Source organism: Mustela putorius, unplaced genomic scaffold (assembly GCF_011764305.1).
Source record: "Mustela putorius furo isolate JIRA1106 unplaced genomic scaffold, ASM1176430v1.1 tig00000695_pilon_pilon_pilon, whole genome shotgun sequence".
Lineage (NCBI taxonomy): Eukaryota > Metazoa > Chordata > Mammalia > Carnivora > Mustelidae > Mustela > Mustela putorius.
The window spans coordinates 1,795,552-1,822,031 of NW_025421447.1; the positions used below are offsets into that span (position 1 = coordinate 1,795,552).

Below are 26,480 nucleotides of genomic sequence, written 5' to 3' on the forward strand. Positions count from 1 at the left end.
CAAGGAAGAGCAGACATCGCATGAAACTACTCAGGTAGTGAATGTCTAGAAAAGAAAACGGAGAGGAGGGGTAGGACGGTAGGAAGCTGGTGTCTGTTTGAAGACACCATCTTTATGTACAGAGTTGGTTTTTGTTTGGTTTTGTTTTCCTTGAACACAGTTGAGAATTGAGAACTGAAAATTTTCTTCCCATAATAGCAAAGAGGAGAAAATTGACAAAAGAATACATTCACAATGATTAGATGAATCAAAGGATTCAAAGAGAAGAATGAAATGGGTGAATCAAAATTCAGAGACTCATAGCAAGCCCTCTAATGACCGTGGTGAAACTGATCATCTAAATGAGTTCTCGGGGCGCCTGGGTGGCTCAGTGGGTTAAATGAGTTCTCATGCTACAAATCTTTGGATGACAACACCCTACATCAATGCGTGGGAGAACCAGGTGTGTTCTCAGCAAAGTGGCTCACCTCACTGACTCCCGGGTCCATTCTACTGATCTGGCTTTCTAGCCTTCCTCACACCTGCATGTGTGTCTATCCCAAAACTGCACACTCGGTCAAGGAAGATGGTGTTCCCTGAGGGAGAAAACCATTACTTCATAAAGGGTATACAAGTAGCTGCACCTCCTCCAAACAAGCTTGCAAGAATCAATGAGGGAATGGTATAGCTCTAAGGACAAAAGAGATACGGTATTCTCCTCCAGTTAGTTATTCAACAGGAAGAGCGGCATCACACAATATTTTGCATGTACCTGAACCACCCCATTTTGCTAAAAAGACACATGATATTCTTTCATCTAATGTTTAGGCACAGAATTTTACCTGATACAGTTTGTAAGTGGAAAAATGCTAAAGACAGGGGAGTGTAACAAGGCAGCCGGGAAGAAAGATGATGTAGAAATACAAACATTCATTAGACTGGTCATTTAAAAAAAAAAAAAAAAAAGACTGGTCATTTGGTATTTATAAATCTGAAAATGAAAATGTTTTGGAGTGTGTAGGTGGCTCAGTCAGTTAAGCATCGGCTTCAGCTCAGGTCATGAACCCAGGGTCCTGGGGCTCCTCGCTCAGCAGGGAGCCTGCTTCTCCCTCTGCCTGCTGTTCCTCCTGCTTGTGCTCTCTCCCCCTCTCTCTCAAATAAATAAAAACATTTAAAATTTAAAAAAAGAAAGAAAAGAAAATGTTTTGTAATTATGGAACAAATAAATGACACACAAGCAAACATTTCTGTGCATGTTTTCAAGTCCAGGAAAATATGGAATAAAAATTTGTTTGCCATATCTGAATTCTTATTATAATGTTTAATAAAGTTATTTTTACTATTTCCTTTTTTTAAGAAGTTTTTTATTTCTTTTAAAGAAAGAGATCACAAACAGGGGGAGTAGCAGAGGGAGAGAAGAAACAGACTTCTGGCTGAGCAGGGAGCCCAACACAGGGCTCAATCCCAGAACCCCAGGATCATGACCTGAGCCAAAGGCAGACACGCTTAACCAACTGAAACACCCAGGTACCCCTATTTTTTTTTTACTATTTCTTTATTCTTACTTCTATAAATTATAAAATAATAAGGTAGATGAATAGCTAGATAAAAGGGGTACATTGGAGCAGGTAGTAAATGGTGACAATTATTTTTCTGGCACACTGACAGTTTAAGTGCCTCATATGATTCCTGTAATCTGACAAGTTCTTCATTATTTGAGAAACCTGAAATGACTGAGGCATGTCTGCCCCACCCTCCCACCACTAGCTCTGGAGCCAAGCTACTGCCCTCCAAAGTTGAAGCCACAGGGCTGCAACCATTAGGGGCTGTGGGCAACATAGGTGGGTGGAGGAATGAGAAACCATCACAGCACTTCCCTCTGGCAGCTTCTGGGCCAGGGCTTCCTGCATTTTTAGAGTCCCCAAAGACCTGTGACAACATGTGGTGCTCATATCTCCTGAATCAGAGTTCTGGCTGCTCAGGTGTCCCAGGTGAGGAAATCAAGCACAACACTCAGGGACCCACCCACAACCCTCCAGCAGGAGAAAGAAAGCCACGTCTCAATCATCTCAGGACCCTGAGTCACTTCCTGGGGAGACTCCCAGCCCCTGCCCTGCTCCAGGCTTCAGGCCTGGCAGGAGCAAATGTCATTGTTTCCACTCAGACCACCAAAACCACAAGTTTCCTGCCACAGCTAGCTCTATTCATGACCATCCTGGCTTGGAGGGGAGGGACAGAGCGCGGAGAGACACACAGGGCTTCCTTCCTACTCCTGGTATATGAGACCAGAACAGGAGGCCCAGGCAGGCACTCAGCCTACTCAGGCCCAGCGCCCTTCATCCCACATACACACCCACTTTGTCGAGTAGGGACAGTGCACGTGCTAAGAGAACATTTACTGAATACATATCTCCCTGTTTCCATACCATTATCCTCTTTAACTTGATTTTTTTGTTGTTGTTTTAACTTTGCCACTCAAACTGCCCTGCTTTAGAAGAACTTTGCTTTCCTCTCTGCCTCTAAATAGCACCCACAAGACCACAAGGAGAGGCTACACTCTGGACAATAACTGAGAGATCACTGACCGTTGGTGGGGACGAGGGCAGGGCGGGTGTTGATGCAGAAACAGGTATTTCCTGTTCACCACTGGCTGGTTTGTTTTGGCTCCTGATCAAGGGTGACTTAGCAACAGAGGGGGGTTTTGCCAGGTACACAGAGACTCAAAGTAGAGCCAGGGCTGGGCTGGGAAATGAGGAGAGGGCAGCTGGAGAAGCTGGCAGAACCCCAGCAGCATACCAGAGGCAAGGGGCTCAGAAATACCTCACCTCTGGTCTAAAACACGAGAGAATATACCACAACACTAAACTCTTTTGTGTCCATTTGGTGTTAAACATCTCAGAGGACTTGCGGATTCACAGAAGAAGTGACTTGTTTTCTTCACCAAAAGCTACTAACCCTTGAGGGACAATTTTGGGATATCTATCAAAATGTTAAAGTTTATATGCTGGAAACCATGGATTCTACTCTCAAGAGTTTCTCCTCAGATATGCCTGTATGTGTAAGGATTTCTAGACACTTCATAGGAAAAAAATGAAACTATCTAATTGTCTTTCAATAAAAGCTCACTATTTGACTTTTGATAATATCTCTGTATTATAGAATACTATAGGGGTGCCTGGGTGGCTGGGGCAGTTGAGCGTCCAACTCTTAACTTCAGCTCGAGTGTTGATCTCAGGGTCCTGGGATCGAGTTCCACATGAGGCTCCACACTCAGCAGAGTCTGCTTTTCTCCCTCTCCTTCTCCTCCTCCCCTTGCTCACCCACGTGCACATACATGCTCTCTCTCTCTCTCACTCTCCAATAAATGAACAAATCTTCAAAATAAAAAAATTTTGCAATGTGGTGTAGCCACTCTGGAAAACAGTATGGAGGTTCCTCAAAAAGTTGAAAATAGAGCTACCCTACAACCCAGCAATTGCACTACTGGCTATTTACCCCAAAGATACAAATGCAGTGATCAGAAGGGACACCTGCAACCCAATGTTTATAGCAGCAATGTCCACAATAGCCAAACCATGGAAAGAGCCCAGATGTCCATAAACAGATGAATGGATAAATGAATAAGTAAAGAAAATCTTATTTATTTATATATATATATTTATTTATATATAAATATTTATATGTATATGTATATCATATATACATATATATATACAATGAAATATTATGCAGCCATCAAAAATGAAATCTTGCCATTTGCAACAATGCAGATGAAACAAGAGGGTATTATGCTAAGCAAAATAAGTCAGTCAGAGAAAGGCAAGTATCATATGATCTCACTGATATGAGGAATATGAGAAACAAGAGAGGATCATAAGGGAAGACAAGAAAAAAATGAAACAAAACAAGAGAAAGAGAGGGAGACAAACTATAAGAGACTCCTAGTATCAGTAAACAAACTGAGGGCTGCTGAGGGGAGGTGGGTAGGGGGATGGGGTGGCTGGGTGATGGACATTAGGGAGGGTATGTGTTATGGTAAGCATTTTGTATTGTGTAAGACTAATGAAACAAATAATATATTATATGTTAATAATTTTAAAAGGATTGATCACATGTTAATGAAACTGTTAAAGTAATTAAACAAGAAGGCCATTAGACTGAGGAGGCAAAAAATAAAATAAAATTCCAAATAAGGCAACCACTTCAGCCATAACAGACCAAACAATTTCCTTGCTTTGCTTCCATATCTGCTCTATGAAAACCTTTCCCCATAGCTCCCACAGGTGGAATGCTCCTAACCACTTTTATTTCTAACAGTCTCTTACATGTGCTCCCAGAGAGGGGAAAAATACTGTGCCCACCCTTTCCCATCATTTTAAGAAATCTAAATATAGCTTTATTCCTGATGGTCAAATTTCAGTGTTCATATTTCCTTCCTTTCATGAGTAAATATATTTATATAAATTGTCCTAAAGGCTTAAGATGTTGTTAGACCATGCCAGGTGTAATTTTTCTTTAATTAAAAATGTTTTGGGGGGCGCCTGGGTGGCTCTGTGGATTAAGCCGCTGCCTTCAGCTCAGGTCATGATCCCAGGATCCTGGGATCGAGCCCCGCATCGGGCTCTCTGCTCTGCGGGGAGCCTGCTTCCTCCTCTCTCTCTGTCTGCCTCTCACTGACTTGTGATCTCTGTCTGTCAAATAAATAAATAAAATAAATCTTTTAAAAAAAAAATGTTTCAGGGCACCCGGGTGGCTCAGTGGGTTAAAGCCTCTGCCTTCGACTCAGGTCATGATCTCAGGGTACTGGAATCGAGCCCTGCATCAGGCTCTCTGCTCAGTGGGGAGCCTGCTTCCCTCTCTCTCCCTGTCTGCCTCTCTGCATACTTGTGACCTCTGTCTGACAAATAAATATATAAAATCATTAACTAATTAATGGGCTTCAGCTTATCTCTAATGGAATAAACTCCAAATTTCCAACCCAAATAAAATTGTTCATTCACCCAACAAATCATGATTGAGTGTCTCAGTGGCCAGAAAAATAGAATTCTTGAAATAGTAAAGACCCAGCATGAACAAAGCTACAGCAACATCTGGTCTTGTAATCTGGGAAGAAACTGAATTTACCTCCACACTGGGTCAGTGAAGGGGAGACAGTACAAAGGTTCTCTCCTCTGGAATCTATACCTTGTTCTCCTCCCGCCAAAGGCTTGGATGTTTCACAGAAGCTGAACTGTTGTAAGGTTGTGGGGCAGAGGATGTCCAGAGAAAGGAAAATCAATTCTAGGAACCAGCCGTGTCAGCAGGTACTCTGCAAAATGTAGTCTACAGGATAAACCTATGTTTCAGCATGAATTCAAGATCACCTGAACACATGCCACAAGGAAAGTGCAGATAAAGGGCTGTGGTAAATCAAAAAAGAGACAGATTCTTTTTAGTTGGAAGAGATAAGCAAAAGCTTTGTAGAGAAGGTCCTTTTTGAGCCAGGACTTCATATAAGTAGAACTTGGACATGAAGAGATGGGGAAAGCATTCTAGATGAAAGGAAGGAATCATAAGAACGAAAATTGGCAAGGGAGAAAGCTCCTCAGGGGGCTGGAAGATAATCATAATGTGACCTATCACTGACCCATCAGTATAGTGACCCGGCAGCCCAGCTGGAGCAAGTCCTGGAGACCCACACCATATCACAAATTAACCCTTAAGCTACTTGATTATAGGAATTGCATGGCCCACCAGAGAGACGGAGGTGGCTGGGCTTCAGATGGACAACACTCAGGGGTTCAGACAAGAAGGGAGGCCACTGACCAGGGGTTCAGACAAGAAGGAAGCTAGAGAAGAATGTCAATATTTGAACAACCAATCTGGCCTTACCAATGAGAACCAGCTGGAAGATGAAATTTGCCTACAGGCAACAATGAAAAGTTCCATTTGACTGGAGTTTGCAGTGAATGAAGGGAAATAGTGAAAAAACAACTGGGATTAGAGTATAAAGGACCTTAAATTCCAAAATGCAGAATTTAGACCAAAAAATTAAGCACTACAGACTCACTGAGAATATTTAGATGACATATTTAGAGCCAAAGGATTGGACATGGACCTGATATGGCACAGCCTCCTCAGAGTAGAAATTTTAACATATGTGTGACAATTTTCCTTTGGGTCATTGTGAAAGAGAAAATTTTTCAACTCTACTGAATAACAGTTGAAGATCTGGAAACAACTATGTGAAGGACTTTAATGGCTTCCAACCAGCAGCATGAAAGGTGTCTAGAACACGAAGTAAACATAGACGGACGTATGCAAACAATGGAGGAAAGTGAATAGCTACCCCTCCAGCCTGCACAGGATCCCCAGGGCTGCTCAAGGCACCACTGCAATAGTACCAGTGAGAGAGTCAATGAGGACCAGCAACTGGGGACAGAGGTAACAGAAATGAGGAGGGAGGGACTTGGAGGGAAAACGGCAATGACACCCACCATCTGCAAAGTAGTTCACAAAGCACACAAAGCACACAAGCAAGTTCACATTTGACCTGCACAGCATTATTGCCAGTAGCAAGTAACATTAGTATAACACCTTACCCATTTAAAGAGCTCTTTTATATTTATTATCTCCTGAATTATTATCCCCATCTTACATATGAGAAAACTAGAGCTCAGAAATAGAAAAGAGCTTATCTAGCAAGGGACGGGGCTGGAACTCAAACTCAAGCCTTAACATTCCTTGTCTAGCATTTCTATTTACAGCACAGGCCTCAGAGATTGTGGGCTCATTCCTCGATACTGCAAATGTAGTCCCAGTGCTCTGGAGCGAGAGATGTAGATTATGAGAGAACCCTATGAACCTCCCCTTACAGTTCTTTTCTTCAAGAGGTAAACCTTCTGGCCCAGGACTTAAATGGAAAGAACTTGTCCTGGAGGCTGAGTGAATACCCTCTGATGTATACAGCATAGTTTGTGAAAAGATCCCATTTTATTCATCAAATTAGATTTGGGAATCCTTGAAGGTAAGAACCATGACTTTTTTTTATCATTGTATCCTCAGACCCCACACAGGATCTTGTACTCAATAAATACTCATTGAATAACTTAAGGATTATAAATTTAAGAACTTTAACAGGAATATCTTGATGTCCTCCCCCCAGAAAAGAAAAACAACACAAAGAGTCAAACAATTCTTGGAGGAGCAAGTTATTTAACATTAAGTCATGAATGTTAAATCACACAGAATTAAAACAGATACAGCCCCTACTCTGAAACTGCACCACTCATTCAATTCCACAAACATGCATTGGGTCTTAGTTTGTACAAATTGGTATTAATGACACAAAGATGAACTGTAAGGGCCTATTTAGCCAGAGAAGCTCCATCCTGACCCTGCCCCCACCCCCTTCAGGGAACTTACTTAAAAACAAGTCCCAGAAACCAGTCCCAGGTAACAAAGTCCAAATACAAGGTGGGTCAGGCCAGGTGGAGGTATCCAACTGGTGGGGGCGCATACTGTCTCCCTAGCTACCAAGGAGTATGGGCCCCACCCTTTGGGTGCCCTTTGGGTGCCAATTCTGACCAAGGTGATAGGCTAGTTCAAATATCTACTATGAGGTAAATTGTAATTCAATTGGTCACTTATGTGTGACCTAGCCGGACTGTGCAGCTTTCTCTGTGTTACAATCTCATTGATCACCTGTGCGTGGTCAGGCCCAACCATTTGCCCTTAAAAGTTAGTCTATAAGGAAGAGAGGGTCTGCCTCTTTGCAAGAGATGGCCCTGGCTGGTCAGTTTGATTCTCGATGCTTGGCGTGAAATAAAGCTTTGCTTGACCTTCACTTTGTATCAGTCTTGCTCCTTTGACCATGGACCCAAGAGAACAAGACAGATTAATCTATCATTTCGAGGAATTTACATGCTATCAGAAAAGATAAAACAACTATTAACATAAAGCCCTTTAATATATAGCAGAATATCAAAATCTTCCCTTCCAAAACAAAATTTATGAAATATGGTGGGAGGACTTAAGGAGGGGTGGTGGAGATCAGAAAAGCTTCATGAAGGAGAAGCTTCATTGAAGGAGCCATAGAATTTCATCAGAGGGAGCTGAAATTAAGGATATTCCCCAAATAGAGGTGCCTGGCTGGCTCAGTCGGTAGAGCATGCACCTCTTGATCTCAGGGTTATAAGTTCAAGCCCCACATTGGGTGTAGAGTTTACCTTCAAAAAAATAAGAAGAAATTTAAAAAATAAAATTGCATTTACAGCTCTCAGTCATTCTGGGTCAGTTCCCTTCTCCATGTCGCTCTGAGACCTCTGGCCATTGCAACAGATGTCCTCACTCCCTGGTTCATGATGTTGCCAGTGGCATCAGGGAGACAGCTCCTCCACAGCCCTCTCAAATCTGTGGACTATCTACAGCCTTATTCCTGATTTTCTCCTTCCACCCACAGCTCCTAGGGTAACTTGCTCCATCATTTGTATCCTTTCAATCCTGTCCATTTGCCTTCTCCCTCTGAGAACTCCTTCTCCGTGGCCTGTGAACTTATTCATGCCATCCCTGGATATGGATGTGGTTTTTTTAGGATTTTATTTTAAGTAATCTCTACATCCAACGTGGGGCTCGAACTCACAACCCCGAGATCAGGAGTCACACACTCCACTGAGTAAGCCAGACAGGCGCCCCTCCCCAGATGTTTTTAGACACTCCCTCAAACTAGCTTTCTCTGGCTGCTGCTCTGCCTCTCCTCTTTCATAGTGAGTCCTCTCAAATGATCCACACCCTGCCTCCACTCCTCTCCTCCCATTCACCCCTCAGTCCACAGTCATTTGCCTTTCTCCCCACCACTGTACTAAAACTACTCCGGCAAAGGTCTCCTCAGATATGAATGCCACATCCACAGAATGCATCTTAGCCTTCAACGCACTCTGTCTCTCTGAGGACCTTCACCTTGTTCACCAATCCCTCCATCTGGGAGGTCTCTCATCCATGGACTTCATGACACCAGAGAAGGCTTTGAATCTCTTCCTGTGTCCCTGATCACTTCTCAAGCTCCTTCCTCGTGGTTTTTCAAGATTGGTTTATCCACAAAAGCTAGGAAGAGAACAGGACTTCTGTTGCCTTGTTAGCCACTGTCGTCAAAGCACTTAGGTCAGTTCCACACCCAGGGAAGACCCTCCCTGTACAACCAGTTAGCTCCTGTACTGAGTGTTGGGCATGCTGGAGTGAGCAGGACATTGTTTCTGTCCCCAAGTAGCTTGCAGTCTCGTGAGCAAGACGAAGTAAACAGAAGAGTTTACCACAGTAGAGTGTGGTAAAAATCACCTTACTAGGAGCTATGGGGATACAGCACATGCTTAATCTCTCCAGCTTTGAACTGTGACAGCACATGTGAAGTTCTGTCCACCAGGGAACCTCAAGAGAGACTTGGTGCCCAAAGTTTTTACTGGAGGCCAGTCACATAGGCACACCCTGTCTGGTATTTATCAAAATGCCAAACTCCCAGAAGGAAAGAGGTGTTTGGCATAAATCACATTGTTTGTACAGTTTAAGCACAGTGGACTATGGACCACAGTCAGAGAATAGTGGGAAACTTCTCAAAATCCAAGTTCCTAGAGGTTAGACCAGGGCCACGGCTAACCTTGCAAGCAGGCCTAACTACAGCAGTCCAAGGCCAGATCTATTAGATGTCTAGCTCCATCTTAAAGAACAAGGAATACTTAGAATACTTTAATAATTTAAAAAAAAAAAAGAACAAGGGATACGTAGAGGAGATAATTTCTAAGTTTTAAGAAGGATGATGCTAGGTACTTAACTATGTTCTCCCTTCTCCCACAAAATTTGTTGGAGCTCTAAACCCTAATGTGACTATATCTGGAGACAGGCTTCAGGAGGTAATAAGGTTAAATGATTAGGTGATTACAGGTCATAAGAGCAGGACCCTAATTGAATAGGACTGTGGCTTTATAAGAAGAAGAGTGAGATCTCTCCCTCTCTCTCCAATGCATGTAGATACAGAAAAGAAGCAGCCAGGAAGAGAACGCACCCTCAGAACTAAATTGCCTAGTATTTTCATCTTGGACTTCTAGCCTCCCCAACTGTGAGAAAATAGATGTCTGTTTTTTATCCACCCAGTGTGCAGTGTTTGATTATGGCAGCTTAAGGAGACTAAGACAGATGAGTAGGTAATAGAGGTGCAAAAGTCCTGAGGTGAGAGAGATTGAAGAACTATAAGCAGGGGCCCCTGGGTGGCTCAGTCAGTTAAGTGGCCAACTCTTGATTTTGCCTCAGGTCACACTCTCAGGGTGCTGGGAAGGAGCCCCGCATTGGGCTCTATGCTCAGCAGGGAGTCTGCTTGAGGATTCTCTCTCCCTCTCTCTCTGCCCCTCTCCCTGTGCTTGCACTTTCTGTCTCTCTCTCAAATAAATATTTGAAAGAGAAAAAAAAAGAGCTATAAGCAAATGTGACTGTTCTCAGTCTTATTCTCTCCTACAGTGATTTCATCTCTCTTCCAAAGCCAACACCTCCACACAGGGGCTGAGTTCAATTGCTTCTGCATTCTCAGCACAGGGTAACTCCCTCTCCCTGAATTCATGGACATCTCGCCTTGGTCATTGCAGGAATATTCGATTATGTTCAGTGTCTCTGGTCGTTCTCCTTTCCAGTACATTTTCTATACTTCCCTAAAGGGGAAGTACCTCATGCCACTCTCCTGCATAAGACTCTTCAGTGGTTCTTGATAGATAGCTCTCCAGATACAACCCAAATTTTCAGGCATAGCCCTTCATGCTCTGACCCTTATCTCTCCAGGCTCATATCCTGGAGCCTCTGCCTCACATTTACCATCCCTCCACACCCAAAGTACAGGGCTACAGAACCGCCCACAAGCCCTGAGAACACACATGTGCTACAGCCTCCTTACTTCTGCACAAATCATCATGTGAGCCCTCCTCTGAAGACAGTGCTCTGAGTTCTAAGTGTTTTACAGGAATTATGTCTTAACCTTCATGACAACGACATGAAGTAAATACTACTATCCTCTTCACTTGCAAATGAGGAAACTGAGGCACATAACAGAGAAATGTCTTGCTGGAGATTTTAGAGATAATGTGTTGCAGCACTGGGTTTGAACCCCAGGGTCTAGCTCGAGTCTGTCATTGGAAATACTGCCATACTGCCCTACTGCCTGACTTCACCTAGGTTCACCACCGCTCCATCCACCTAGTGGATTTTCATGCATCCCTCAACACCCAGCTCAGGCAGCACTCTCTGCACGATGCTTTCCCTGCTCCCAAGCATTAACCACTCATTTACTTCCCAGCGTTGTCACTGTACCTTGGTCACAGCTGGTAATTATGCCTATCACACTCCATTGTGTCCATCTAAGAATCTACCCAACTCTGCACAGAATTCAGGTAACACACAAGGATTAGCCTGTACTGTGGGAGGCCCCACATTTATTTCCTGAATTGCCCTTTTCCTCATCTGTACCTCATTTTAGCCTCTTGCTATTGGTTTAGCAGTCCTCACTCACCCTCAGCTCCTTGCCTACTTTAGCCCTTTACTTTGATGTACTGTTTAACTAGTTTGCCAAATCTACCTTTGCCTCCCATCTATCCTGAACTCTCCCTCCACCGATGAAAACCTAGTAATGAACCCATTTCAGCACGACCCTGGGAAGTTACCAACACTGGCAGACTTAACTGGAGCAAGCTGATGTCCCAGCCTGGTTCTAGACAATTCATACTTATTTGGTTTAGCTCTTTCTTTGGTTTCACTCAAGCTAACTCATGGGGCAGACAAGTTGTTGAAAGAATAAATATCTTACAGAAAATCAGGGAAACTGAACAAGCAGGTTCAGGAAGAACAAGAAACAGTGAAGTTGGACCACAGGTCCTCACTATTAGTGATTCACTATTTATAAAACTCAGCTAATGTCTAAGTAGTTACTCCTTTTATTTCTAGTTTGTAATTCATCTATTTTCCCCCACTATTCTATGCACTTTCCAAACCTCATAGCTTCTACTTATTCACAGTGTCCACTTCTTTGTAATTTTGATTTGCCATGACCTCATGGGTCTCTCTACACAAATGTTCAGCATCAGCTCTTCTGAATGTGTAGTTGTCTATGTGTTTCTAATTTCAGCTTCCAAAGGACAAGAAGATGAATGGCCTCAGTTCATCTTTCTATGTCATGTCATGTAATATCCACTGTCCAGTCTATGGATTGGTAGTCCTTGAGTCCAGAGCTAACTTCAATCCAGTCAGCTGTGACAGTGGGCACGGGGTCAAATCATGTGGTCACCAACTGGGCTGACACTACAAAGGAGGCTATAAGTGAGGTGTTTTCCCTTAAAGAGGATTATGTTATCAAAGTTTCCACGATTCACAAATTAGTCAATAAGACTAATGATTCTTTAATATTTTTTAATCCTAGAATTTTGTGAGAATCAGATGCAAACTATAGATCCTTCCCCAGAAAGAAAATCTCTTTTGCAAAAAAATTCATATATAACTTTAGGGTATTTGTGAATCCTAGCAGCCATCCATGGAACACCCGCAAACTACTAAGGGTAAAGTCTATCCACAGACCACCTCAAAGGCAGGAACTATATCGTAGTCATATTTGTATCTCTTGTGCCTAGCTCTGGTCTTGGCACATACTAAGTTTCCAAAAATATTTTTCAAATGAGTACATTGAAGAATTCATTTGATAGAAATGAATAGAATTCATTCATTTGGTAAAAGAAGCTTTTCCAATCCAGATAGAGGCTAAGAAGTTAATAGTTTATATAAAAGGAATCGAGGAGCCATTTTGTTTCCTTCTTTTGTTGTGGTTTGTATTTTAAGTAGACAATTGATCAGGGCTGTAGGGCAGGAAAATGCGATTTTTTAAAAAGATTTTTATTTATTTATTTATTTGACAAAGAGCACAAGTAGAGAGAGCAACAGCAGAGGGAGAGAGAGAAACAGGCTCCCCGCTGAGCAGGAGGAGCCTTATGTGGGACTTGATTCCGTGACACTACAGAAGGTGGAGGCTTAACCGACTGAGCCACCCAGACCAACGTGTTTTACACATTTAAAAGGATAGATTAAAGGGGCAAGAGACCAGTTGGGAAGCCCAAGGAATGAGTGAATGAAAACCTAAACAGAACCCTGGAGGTGGGATTAGAAAAGATGGGGCAGATTCAAGAAAGTATAAAGATAAAACTGATAAGGGCACCCGGATGGTGCAGTTAAGTTTCTGCCTTCTGCTCAGGTCATGATCTCAGGGTGCTGGGATCAAGGCTGCTTCTCCCTCTCCTGCTTCCCCTGCTCCTGTTCTTTCTCTTGCTGTCTCTCTGTCAAATAAGTAAATAAAATCTTTTTTTTTTTTTTTTAAGTGATAGGAGTTGGGGGGCTCCTGGCTTAGTGGGTTAAGCCTCTGCCTTTTGCTTTGGCCCTGATCTCAGGGTCCTGGGATCAAGCCCCATATCGGGCTCTCTGCTTGGCAGGGAGCCTGCTTCCCCCTCTCTCTCTGCCTGCCTCTCTGCCTACTTGTGATCTCTCTGTCAAATAAATAAACAAAATCTTAAAAAAAAAAAAATGATAGAAGTTGACAGTTGAAAAGACTTGTGGGTAAGAAAGGGATTTACAGTCAAAACCTGACTACACAGCTCTCGGGTCAGCAGAACGGAAGAATGGCAGAAAGGCAGTACCATTAGCGGAGAAGGGGAAGACGGGCGAGAAACAGGTTATTTCTTTAATTATTGAGCCTAGGGCTTGGGTAAGGCTTTCAACTGGATTCCAGAAAACATGCCTCTGGGTAGCTGAGGGGAGACGCAGATTTGCTCAGAAGTGAGCAGCCGGTGCAGGAAGCAATTTATGCAATGCCCTGTGGTCCGTTATCTTTCATTCACGTCTACTCCACAGTTTCTGAAGCCGTCTCAAAGCCATGATTTCCCTGGACAGTTATAACGATCTTATGAAACAGGAAATGCAACACCACTGCTTTTAACAGATAAGGAAATGGAGCTCTGAGGAGAGAGGGGATTTGCCAAAAGTACTGCAATAAAGTGACAGCACCATTTCAGAACCCAGAGCTTCTGCCAACTGCACACAGAACAAATACCTACTCACACCGGTCAGGTTTTAACTGCAGTGGTTTGAGGGTTGGAGGGTTTCAGTGTCTCAGGGGAAGAAGTTTGAGACAACAGCGCTCCACTTGGCAGGACTCACCACTGCTTCCTCCATTACCCAACCTTAGCGTGAAGGAAGAGACAGCCCGGCTCCTAGGGAACTTCTACAGTTACGGCCACACTCCGCGTTGCACGTTTTTACAAAAGGGCCCTCCTGCCTCTCTAATCTGAACGAGCAGAACGGGCTCGTACACGGAAAAGAACCATAAACAGGGGCACACCGCGCCCAAGACGGCTACGCCGAATTTCTAACTCAGGAAAGCCCTTTAAATCTTCAAGGCCCACAGGCAGGAAGAGAGCGCGTCGTGGGTGAGCTGCGCGTTGGGCAACGCGGGCGGGGCGGACAAGTCCGGATCGGCTCCGGGAGGCGGAGGCTGACTGGCGGGAGGGGGCGCGTGAGTCAGGAGCGGTCGCGCGGGGCGGGTCGCAGAGAGCCGGGAGCCCGCCGCCCGCTGCCCAGAGCTCGCTGCGCCGCTGCCGCTGCCGCCGCCGCCGTCGCCGTCGCCATCGCCGCCGCCGCCGGACGCCCACTCCGCGCCCGTCCCGCGAACACATGGTAAGCCCGAACTTTTTCTGGTCTTCGAAGCGCTGCAATAGAAAGAGCCACACCGCGCTTTCCACCATGCTCGATCTCTCGTTTCTGTGTGGATGTGGCAGGAAGTAGGGCAGGAAAAATAAATCGGGGGTGGGGTGGGGGGAATTGGGGTGGAGAGGCAGGAAGGAAGTAGCCCTAAGTGATAGCTGCGATAGCCGCCGAGGATCGACCCCCCGGAGGGTCTCGGGCTCCCGGGCGGAGGGCTGGTGCGCGTCTGGAGAAGGGGGCTGCGCTCGGCACCGCTACCCCGCGGGTGGCGCCACGCCCGATCCCCCTCTACCGGCAAGTGGGGAAGTCGCTGGGGAAGGGCTGGAGGCCCCTGGCCCGCCCCTGGGAGACAAGTGAAAGGGCCGTAGGGGCGTCCGGCGGCACTAGTTGTTTCTGTAGACCAGAAAAGGACACTTCTCAGAACTGAGCCGTGGGAGCCTGGGAAAATCAGTTTCGGTGAGCTAGGCAACCCGCCAGGACTCAAAAAGCCTGAAGCTGATGCCGCTCCCAGCCAGCGGAATGCGGCCCAGACGGTGGGAGGAGCCCCATCCAGGCCGAGTTCCTCCTGCCCTTTTCCTCTGAACCCACCATCTTTCCAGGGACTCGCGTCGCCATCTCTTTTTCTCTTCTCAGTTTCCGCCAGCCTACTTCGAACTCTATTTCTCACTTTTGCATTAAGCCACCTCCAAAATTTACCTCCTCCAAGGCCTCTTCAGTGAAAGGAGTCAGTAAGCTTCCGCCCAGGGGCCAAATGAGGTTTCTGTTACATCCCCGCCCCCGCAAAAGCTGTGAATGGATTTTATGTCTTTGAGTGGTTGAAAGAAAATCACAGGAAGAATAATACTTTATGACATGTGAAATGATACGAAAATCAAAGTTAATTGTCCATAAATAAAGTTTTATTAGCACACGGCCACACCCATTCATTTACCAGTTGTCTGTGGTTGCTGGCCCGTTGCAGAAGAGGAGGGACAGAGACCACATGGATCACAGTGGCCTAATATATTTACTGTTTGACCCTGTACAAAACATTTGCCAGACTCTGCTCTAGTGTGTCAACATTTATCCCTGCCTACTCTTTCCCTCCTTCCTTTCCATGCAAAAAGGGAGTAACAATGTCGCATGGAACCTTGAAAAGGTGGACCCATCACCAGTAGGTGGTGAAGATCTGCCATTACAGATCCTTTGGGGGTGGGAGAGCACATTGGTTAAGAACAACAGCAGGGTGTAAAGTTTTTCCGGTGAGATTAAACACAACACCAGGCAAAGTGGGTGCAAGGCAGGATTTATTAGAAAAACACTCCCCCTCGAAGTTTCAGGGCTCAGAAGGGGAGCCAGGAAAGTTGCGCTGGGAGGAGGTGGGCACCCTCGGGCGAGGTTCCGCGACTCTGGAAAGCAGAGTGGGGGAAGTAGCGCCCAAGGCAGGGAGGAGGAGACTTTTAAGGGGCCTGGAGCAGAGTTCAGGGGTCTTTTGGCAAGTTTACCTTATTTGGATATTTCGCCTGCTCGTCGGGGTCCCATTAGTCCACTGGAGCCCCAGGCGGCATTCTCAGATTCCCGCTTGTCAGGGTCCCATTGGTCCACGGGAGCCCCAGTTGGGAGGGTTTACAGATTCCTGCTTGGGTCTTTGTTCTCCTGTTGGAGCTTAGGTTTTGTGGCAGGAACTTTAACCATCTTAAGTAGCCCTTTCTGCCAGTCCAACACAGGGGTGCTTGGATGGCTCAGTTGATCAGGGGTGGGACTCTTGATCTCAGCTCAGGTCTTGATCTCAGGGTAGTGAGATCAATTCCCAGGTTGGGATCCATGCCACAGACAGACAGACATAAGGAAGGAAGGAAGTGGATCTGGGTGGCTCAGTTGGTTAAGCGTCTGCCTTCAGCTCAGCTCATGATCCCAGATCGGGCTCCTTACTCATCGGGGAGCCTGCTTCTCTATCTCTGCTTGCCATTCTGCCTGCTTGTGCATGCTCTCTTGCTCTCTCTCTCTCACACATCTAAATAAAATCTTTTTTAAAAAATAAGTATGAAAACAGCAGTGCTGGAGTCATTTTCAAGTGTTACTTCATTTTCATATTCCTTTTTCTTACCCCTTTCATCAACATTCGAGCATGCATTGTTTAAATTCTTTCACAGTATCCAGTTCTCTCACACCATTTTCTTCTTCCTATCATGGTGCCAAATACAACTGTGAGGATGCAGTGAGCCGTGGGCAGTGCTGGCCTCTGGTCAGGAGATCCAGTTCTCCTCTGTCTCAGCCGCAGCTCTACCCGGAGCAAAGCTTTCCTGTCTCTGGGCCTCCCTTCCCTGGAACCATCTCCCAAGCCCCCTTCTGCTCTACAAATTTTGCAGTTCCATTTCAGTAATTTGGTAATTGTGTTTCTTTTTTTGTGCTCTGGAAAATTACCTCTGAGGAGAAATACAGAGGTTTTAAAATTTTCCCTTCTGTAGTTGATAGCAACAGTTTCAAGTAGAAAAAAAAAGTCTAAATTATAGTCCTGATGTTAAGGAAGGAAAAAAAAAATGCAGAAAGCCACTTGGAAACTAGAAAAGCAAAACAATCTGAATTCTACAGGGAAAGGGGGCAGAGTAGCATCTGCAGGCCTAGAGAAAGGTCAGAAAGCCCTTGCTCCTCAGCCTGGAATCTTCTACCTTATCTGGCATTCACTCCCAGCTGACCTTCTTCCTGTCAACTGACACATTACTAAGATGTGAGATTTTAGTCCTGATAAGGAAGGCTGTGGAGCAAATACAACTGTTTCCAGGCTATTTATTCTGTTTCACTCCCAAATCCTGGACTTACAAACATTTTTCTTTGCTTGACGGAAAAAAAAAAAAAAATTCCAACAAGATGACTGTTAGGAAAGAATCCACCTCCAGAAAAGTTCATTAGAACCACCTTGGAAGGGGCATTACAGATAACTACTACATACAATCAGCCCCAAGCAGCTCAGCTAGCTGGTAAAGCACATGGAGAAACTGCAAATGAAAACACTACAGGGAAGAGGGAAGGAGCCCAAAGTTGTGTGGCTAAAGCTCAGATCAGTTCGTAGCACATTAATTACAGTCCATAGCTCGCTAATTACTGGGATTGAAAGTCTCCAGGAAGTTCTGCAAAAACCAAATTAAAGGTTCATTGCTAAATTGCAAATGTCACCATCCAAGGATCATTTTTTCCCCCAAGATTTTAGGTATTTATTTAATAGAGACGGAATGAGCAATGGGAGGGGCAGAGAGAGAAGGCAGACTCCCTGCTGAGCAGGAAGCCTAAAGCAGGACTTGATCCCAAGGTAGACGCTTAAATGACTAAGCTACCCAGGAACCCTGCAAAGCATTGTTAATACCTGAAGCCTCAGAGGAAGGGCCTAGGGGGGCAGGTCTTCCAGAAAGCCTGCAGTTGCCAGTCTGAACCACCAGGGGGATCTAGGTACCAGCAGGAATGACCCAAAGGCTCTGCAAAATAGGATTTCCCTGAAGGATTCTGTTAAAAGGAAAGCAGAGCCCAGCGCAGAATTGACCCCAGCTCCTCCTGGTGCAACCACAGCTGAGGTTTAGCTCTGTAGAGGTCAGGTGAGCTGTGTGACAGACTGGGCGCTCCCTTCCTGATATCCACCTTTGTGTTTTGAAGTGACCAGAGAAGTTCTTCAGCTGTTCCTGTAGGAATTAGTGGTATCTTAGAACAAAGACCAAGAACTGCAGAAAGGGACCTGGAGGCTGAGATTCTAGGGGTGACTCTGCTATGTCAATTACCTTCTCATGTCTCTGTTTCTCACATGTAAAATTAACGATTTCTAACCTTTGATATGAATGAAGCTTTTGAACATCCAAAAAGCTCTCAGATCTTCCACCACACACATAATAACTATGCATTTAGTGTTCTTCTAGAAAATGCAAGAGTCCCAGGAATTCAGTATTGCTTTTTTTTTTATTTATTGGGGTGGGTCAGAAGGAGAGAGAGCATCTTAAGCAGGCTCCACGCCCTGAGTGTGGCTCGATCTCATGACCCTGAGATAACCTGAGCCAAAACCAAGGTCATGATCTGAGCCAAAACCAAGAGTCTGTCATCTAACCAACTGAGCCACCCAGACACCCCTCAGTATTGATTTAAAAAGCTGCCATTTCATTCATCCCAATAGTCTCTGTATTCTCTTAGAAAATAGGAAATTATTTAATCTCTAGACAGAGCTTGGTGTGCTTATGGATCTGTGGAGCTATAGTTATACATATGTTTACTGACAAGTTCTAGAAACATCATGAAGCCTGCCATGCTCACTCTCATCTAGGCAGTCTACTACTTTTAGACACACCCACATGCTTTGTGTGTACCCTCAATATGCTTCACCCGGAATAAACATGGGAATGGATAGGGAAGGCATGCTCACAGAATGTGACTTTCTGTGTTTGTCCTGGGGCCCTCTGCCCCTTAAAATATGACCTAGCCTTTTAGGAAACTGCTTTGCCCTGAAATGAAAGTATGAGATCTCTAGAGTGTCCTCTGGGCATCTAGCCCTTGTCTGAGCCCTGACTTTTTTTTTCTCTAAAGGCAAAAATGTCCAGCCCTACTGAGACCGAGCGGTGCATCGAGTCTCTGATTGCTGTTTTCCAGAAGTTTGCTGGAAAGGAGGGTAACAACTGCACGCTCTCCAAGACAGAGTTCCTAACCTTCATGAATACGGAACTGGCTGCCTTCACAAAGGTATGGCTCCCGGCTCCCAACCCTCATTCCCCAAACTGCCCAGAGCTCTAAATAAGGTGCTGGCAGAATGGCTAGAAGTGAAGGCCCAGCAGCTGACCCCCACACTCCTGCTTCAATCACTCTAGCATGGACAAGGCTGAGCCCCCAGGGCTCGGAGTGCTGTGACTATTAAAGGACCTTTTCTTCTTTTCTTTGAGTAAGATGTATTTTAAAGATCAAAGTTATCAAACTGCATGACACAAGGGATGGTGAATTGTTTCTTCCATTTAGGGAAAAGGCATATGAAATGGTAAATGGTGTAATAGGATAGTTTTCAAATTTATTCGTCCAACCCAAAGCTTCTAGGCAAGTCCCGCCCACGGAACTTTCTGTTATCATGGAAATAATGTTCTGGATACCTGCATAGTCTAGTGTGGTAGCCATAAGGCGCATGTGCCACTTAAGGACTGACTTTCTAAATTCCTAATTTAAGCAGCCCTTTGCCACTAGCTGCTGTGAGCGTGTGCACGTGTTGGCCACTAAGCTAAGGGGAGGAGGGGGCAGATCGGGGCCTGCACCTTCTTCCCTGTCACTTCACTCCACTTCCATACAGTTCATACACTGCGGTTGCATGCAACACTTGACAAAGGTGTTCCTCTGCTTTTATGAACTTGAATAGCCAGCCTGTGCCCGTCACAGAGGAACCCTGGGCGGGGAGCCAGAAAATGTGTATTCTAGTCACAGATTTCCCCTTCAGCAAGTCACTTCATCTGTTTGAGTCTGTCTCAGTGTCTGGGAAGTGGAAATGCTACTAGCCCCTACCCTGTACTGCACACTCTTGTGTGACTAAAATGTGGTGACATAATGGAAAGCATCTTAGAAAGTGTGACATAAATTAATTGTATTTCTAATAGGATCATTATGATACTTATTGTTATCTTGCAGAACCAAAAGGACCCTGGTGTCCTCGACCGCATGATGAAGAAACTGGACCTCAACTCTGACGGGCAGCTAGATTTCCAAGAATTTCTTAATCTTATTGGTGGCATGGCTATAGCTTGCCATGACTCCTTTACAAAGTCTCCGCATTTCCGGAAGTAAATCGGAGGGGCTCTTGGGCCTGCGCTCCAGATCACCTCTTGCCTTCAAAACAGCTTCCCAGTCATCACGTCCTCCTCACAATCTCCATGGACCCTGAGCCCAGAGCGCCCCCACCCCCCCACCCCTCTGTGCAGGCCAGTCCTGCTGGTAGTTAATAAAGCAATAGTGTTTTTTAAATCCCACACTAGAAAGTCAGTTACATTTGTGCCAGAGAGGAAGCAGCATGGGAAGAATGGCATTAGCATGATGGAAGCAGTTCCCGGAGCAGCACAGGAAATAGTGAAATACACACTGGGTGTAGATGTAATTATGACTCACTATACCCGTAGAATCATTTCGATTACTCAGACTGATGGAGAGGTATCACTTGTCATAAATCAGTAAGCATCTGTTCACCCCTACTGCGGGCACTGTCACAGGCTCTGAAGACACAGTCGGCAAGACAGACAAGGTCCCGCATTCACTCAGCTGACTTTCTAGTGGGGGAAGCCAATGAACAAGTAAGCAACAAAGATAACTGGAGTGTGTGAAGTCCTATGGAGGAAAGATCACAGGGTGGTGTGTTACAGCTTAATGGGGGCTGGGGAAGGGCGTGTTTCTGAGATCTCGAGTGCTGACATCTGAAGGATGAGCTGGAGCAAACCTCAAGAAAAATGGAGAAGGGAGTTTCAGGAGAAGGAACAGTGAGGGCAAAGGTCCTGAGGTAAGAAGGAGCAGGATGCTGGAGGAATGGAAAGGCTAGTGTGGTCACGGTCTTTGGCTGTGGGTTTCCTTCTTTACCTCTGGCTTGGGCTTCTGTCAACATTAGTCTTAATTTTCTAAGCCCTCTGATAAAGCAGCTGGGAATGAGCCTAGACTTTCTGGAAAGCCGGAAGGCTGACCCAAAGTTAAAGATGGTAGACAAAGAAAAGAATGTGGGGTACAGATCCTGAAGCAGCACAAGTGAGAGTGATTGTTTCCAGAGGCCCTCTGATTCCTTGTCCATCTGCATAAGTTTTAACTTCTTAGTAAAAAGCTCTCTAGAGCTTTTTTTGTCCTTCATAGATTAATAGAATGAATTAGACCATTACTGGGACCATTTTTTGTTTGTTTGGCTCTGACATTCCAGAATGAAGACCAGTGCCTCAGGCTGGCAAGACCCTAAATTTTCAAATAGAAAGTGTCATTAGTAGGTCCAGTTGGCAGTGCCCAGTGGGCATCTGCATTTGAAGTCTGGAGAAAAGATCTAGCTTGAGAAAGGAGAGGGCTTGGGGGCATGCCCAAAGCTGGAGAAATGGGGTAGCAAGAGGAAGAGGCCTCAGCAAAGGAGAGCCTAAGAGGTTGGGGAAGAGGAGCAGAGCTGAGAGGGACAAGATCATGGTTAGGAACCCCATCAGACAATCACAATCTTTCAAAGCTGCTGCTCTCCAGGCCATATGCAAAGCCTGCCTCCCATGCCTCACACTCTGCCTGCAGATCTCATCCACTTCTGTCTTCATCTACCAGTAGGGGCCAGTGACCACACATTCCTCTCTCCTCAACCCACTCCTAGCTCCTGAACTCCAACACTGGCTTCTGGATTTGTCCACATAAAATCATACCAGTATCTTTCACGTACTCAGGTATTGAGCAAAGATTGACTTATAATGTGTGACTGGTCTGTGTATCTGGCAGAGGGGGATGAATAAGGCAGAGAAGATTCTTGTCCTCAATAGACTCAGGTTCTCTGGGTCAGTGTACCCCAAACTGCTTTCACCATCCTCCCAAGCTCCCAGCTTTCCCTTCCCTCCCTATCCCAGGAAAGGGCACTCCCGTCCACCTAGCTAGAAATATGGAAGTCACCCCTCACATCCACCCAAACCCTCAAGTTCATCTCATTCTTCACCAAAACATCCCTCAAACCCACCCCAGGTTTCCCCTGACTCAGGCACCACGGCCTCTGTCTGGCTATGCAGAAGCTTCCTCAGTGACCCCACTCCTCTCGCCCTGCTCCTCTCCAGACCTTCCTCCTTTGTGAAGCCTCTGATCTGGTTGCTCTCCAGCTTCCACTTTGCATGGACTCCCCAGGGCTCTTGGGCATGTAAGACCAGGCACAGCACCCCCTCTTTGCTCACTGCGCATAGGATCTCCCAGGCTCTGCTCTCATGCACACACGTTTCACATTCCAGCTAGCGTGACCTTTACTTTCCTCCACACGATGGGTTCTCTCACCTCCGGGCCCAAGTTCTGTGCCTAAGACTCTGTCCCACCCTCACCACTCCTATTCTCAGGTCCATTCCCGCCTCCTCTTCCCTTCTCAGCCTACATGGTTTTCTGCAGGAAGCCTCGCAAAACTCCAAGTGGGGATGAGATGTCCCTCCTGCGAATGATTAGGCTCTGTGCTTCCCCCTTCATGGCACGGACACTGATGGGTCTCTACACCATGCATTTTCCCTGGGTAACCTTCTCCAGACTCAGTGCTTTAATCTGTATGCTCATGACTTACATTTCTATATCCCCAGCCCAAATCTATCGCGAGAATTCTCAAGTTATCTGTTGAACCCAACACCTCTACCTGGCTGTCACACAGCTAAGATTATTGTTGCAGGTCATGGGAAATTCCATTTAAATTGTTGTAAGCAGGGCACCTGGGTGGCCCAGTCAGTTAAGAGTCAGCTTTCAGCTCTAGGTCATGATCCTGATCATGTGGGATCAAGCCCCACAAGAGCCTCCTTACTCAGCAGGGAGCCTGCTTCTCCCCCTCTGCCTGCTGCTCCCCTAACTTGTGCTCTCTCTTTCTCTCTCTCTCAAATAAATAAAATCTTTTTAAAAAATTGTAAGCAGAACAGGAATTTATTGACCCGTGTAACAGAACAGCCTAGGGACAGCTGGAACTTGGCACAGTGGTCGGAGATGGTGTCTTTCTCTAAATTCCTGGGCTGCTTCCACCCCTGGGCTATTTCATGTGACCACCCAGGCCCATTAGTGGGTCTGAAGATACGCTACACAAGCCTGGACTGTGTATTTGACCCTTAGAACTGGGGTGGACCCCCAAACGAACTATGAGAACCAAGAGTTGAGGAGAGTGGATCAGATATGGGAGCTGGATCCCACATAAGGAACACCTACCTCCAAATACAGCGTTCTCAGCTGACTACTGAACAACACAGGAGTTGGGGCTCCAACCCTCATGCAGTAGATAATCCACATAGAAACTTTGACTCCTCCCAAACTTAACTACTAATAGCAAGAACCACAAGATTACTTTTTATTATAGTATGCCATTTACCAGCCAGGCAACTGCTCAGATGGTGGTATTAGCATCATGTGTTTTGCGCAGATACTGGGATACTCCCAACATTCAGACTCCCCACAACAGCAACAAGAGGCAGCCACAGAACTATCATGGTACAATACATGCTACAGTTAATTTTACAAGGTTATGGTTTAATATTAAATTTTTGTGCTCATTCACATTTCTCTTGATGCTAAAGGTGCCACATATAGTCTGTAAGTGTGAGAGTTTTGATAAATTTTAACTCCTTTTAAAAAAATTTTTTTTTCATTTATTTATTTGACTGACAGAGATCACAAGTAGGCAGAGAGGCAGGCAGAGAGAGAGAGAGGGAAGCAGTCTCCCCCCCGCCCGAGCAGAGAGCCGGATGCGGGGCTCAATCCCAGGACCCTGGGATCATGACCTGAGCTGAAGGCAGAAGTTTTAACCCACTGAGCCACCCAGGCACCCCTAAATTTTAACTCTTTTATGATAGATTTCTGTATACATTATAGTAATAAGTAATAAAATGGACTAGTATCTACATACATCTTATGCCCTGTGAGATACCTGTTTCTTAATATTTTTGATATTTCAGTCATGCAGTTCATGAGTTTTTTCAAATTGTTGCAGATCCTTAGACAGTCTTCCAGTATATTTATTGAAAAAAAATCCACGTTTAAGTGGACCTGCACAGCTCAAACCTGTGTAATTCAAGGCTCAACTGTACATCTTTCTCCCAGAACCTGATCCTGTTGATTCACTCCCGATTTCAGTGGATGGCACCACCATCCACCTAGCTGTCAAACCAGGAACCCAGAGGTAATCCTAGACTTCTCATTCTCACAACTACATCCAAACAGTCATCGTTTCTTGGGTTCTACCTCTTGCATATGCATCCCCGCCTCTCCACCCTCGTTGCTTTATTTCAGACCTTCCTTGTAGCTGACTCATTTAACCATCTTCCCATTCCCTTCAAAAAAAAACCTGCTGACTGATGACCACACAACTACAAACATCTGAGGCTAATGGATAGCTTTTGGGAGCCCCCATCAGTGAGATCATGTGTTCACTAAGAGCATATTTGTGGCTATTCCCAAATCTGTTTGTATCAGTTGTATTTGTTCTTTGAAAACTGAAATTTACCTAAATAGTCTATAAACCAATAAAATATGGGTACACATAATTGTCTTTATTAAAGCCAAATTGAATTTTCAAAGACTTGATTAGGGAAATTCACTGAAGATCACTGTAGTTGATGTAGGTGTTATGTAAGACAACCATAAACAAATGAGACCAAAAAAACCTGGTAAAAATTTAGAAGCACCTTTCACTCAGATTGTACCACAACTATCCCTAAATTCCCCACTAAAAGAGGGGGAAAAAAAAAAACTAGGGGCACCTGGGTTGCTCAGTTGGTTTAGTGTCTGACTCTTGCATGATCTCCTGGTCGTGGGATGGAGCCCCATGTAGGGCACCACACTCAGCAAGGAGTCTGCTTGAGATTCTCTCCCTCTGCCCCTACCCCCACTCACACTTGTGACACACGTACATGCAGGCTCGCTCTCTCTCTCAAATAAATAAGACTTAAAAAAAAAAAACAACACTAAAAATCATCATGAATGTGATTTACACAAGAAAGGTAATATAGCAAAATATTGGTAAACAGACATGTTTCAATGTATACATGTCGAAATACTGTTTTGTAAGTACGCATTTGAACAGATTTCTTTTAGTAAACCAGCCAATTACTGGTCCCTACCCTTCTAAAAAGACAGCCTCTACTATTTTGCAATAAACACTCTTACTCTTCTCCCTGTCCCCAGTTTGACCTCTTCCACTCATTTCTCCACCCTGTGACCAAAGAGGATTTAGAGGAGGACTTGATGGTGTCACTCCCATGGTAAAATGGCACTGGCCCTCTCAACATGCAGGATAGGAACTAGACTCATCCTGGGGCATTCCAGAGTCCTCATGGTCCAGTCCCTGCTACCGTATAGTCTTATTTCCTGCTCTCACCATGGCCACTTTTCCCTAGCCTTGCCAAACACTCCTAACAGACAGCTAAGTGTTGTGCCTCTGTGCCTTCATAACAGCACTCTGTTCTACTACAGTGCTTATCACTCTGCATTGCAATGGTGCTTTTACTTGTCTGTCTTCCCTGACTTGACTTTGAATCCAAGAACGGGGACCTTGTTAAATGCACTTTGACATCACTAGTACTTAACATGGTGCCCAGCATACACAGGAGCCCCCACTTGATGCTCCTCTGACAGACATACCATCAGATGGTCAAGAGCAGCCCAACACTGGGTCACAGTACATCACCTCACTTCATCTCACCACGCAGGCATTATATTACCTCATGCCATTACAAGAAGGGTGAGTACAGTACTAGGAGATACTTTGAGAGATCACACTCAAATAACTTTTATTATAGTACACTTATAATTTCTTTTATTATTAGTCATTGTTGTTAATATCTTACTGCGCCTAATTTATAAATTAAGCTTTATCATAGATATATATGAGAGTGCCTAGGTGACTCAGTCTGTTGAGCATCTGCCTTCAGTTCAGGTCATGATCCCAGGGTCCTGGGATGAAGTCCCACTTCAGGGTCCCTGTGCAGTGGGGAGTCTGCTTCTCCCCCTGCTCCTCTTCCTGCTTGTGTTCTCTCTATATCTATCTCTTTCAAATAAGTAAAGTTAAATTAAGTTAAATTAAATTAAATTTTTAAAAATGTATGATA

The 26,480-nt window shown here is 45.1% G+C and overlaps 1 protein-coding gene across 1 annotated transcript; it reads left to right on the plus strand.

The window, feature by feature from the left end:
• The first annotated feature begins 14,202 nt into the window (after positions 1–14,202).
• On the plus strand, positions 14,203–20,681 carry S100A11 (S100 calcium binding protein A11). The gene is made up of 3 exons (XM_004776669.3): positions 14,203–14,700; positions 19,267–19,419; positions 20,344–20,681. The coding sequence occupies exons 1-3, from the start codon at positions 14,698–14,700 to the stop codon at positions 20,497–20,499; spliced, it is 312 nt and encodes a 103-aa protein (XP_004776726.1). The 5' UTR covers positions 14,203–14,697; the 3' UTR covers positions 20,500–20,681.
• Positions 20,682–26,480: the final 5,799 nt, after the last annotated feature.

Bases quoted from the DNA above. Each gene is read 5' to 3' on its own strand.
- S100A11 (XM_004776669.3), top strand. The intron at 19,420-20,343 runs GTATGGCTCCCG...GTTATCTTGCAG, and splicing joins AACTGGCTGCCTTCACAAAG to AACCAAAAGGACCCTGGTGT.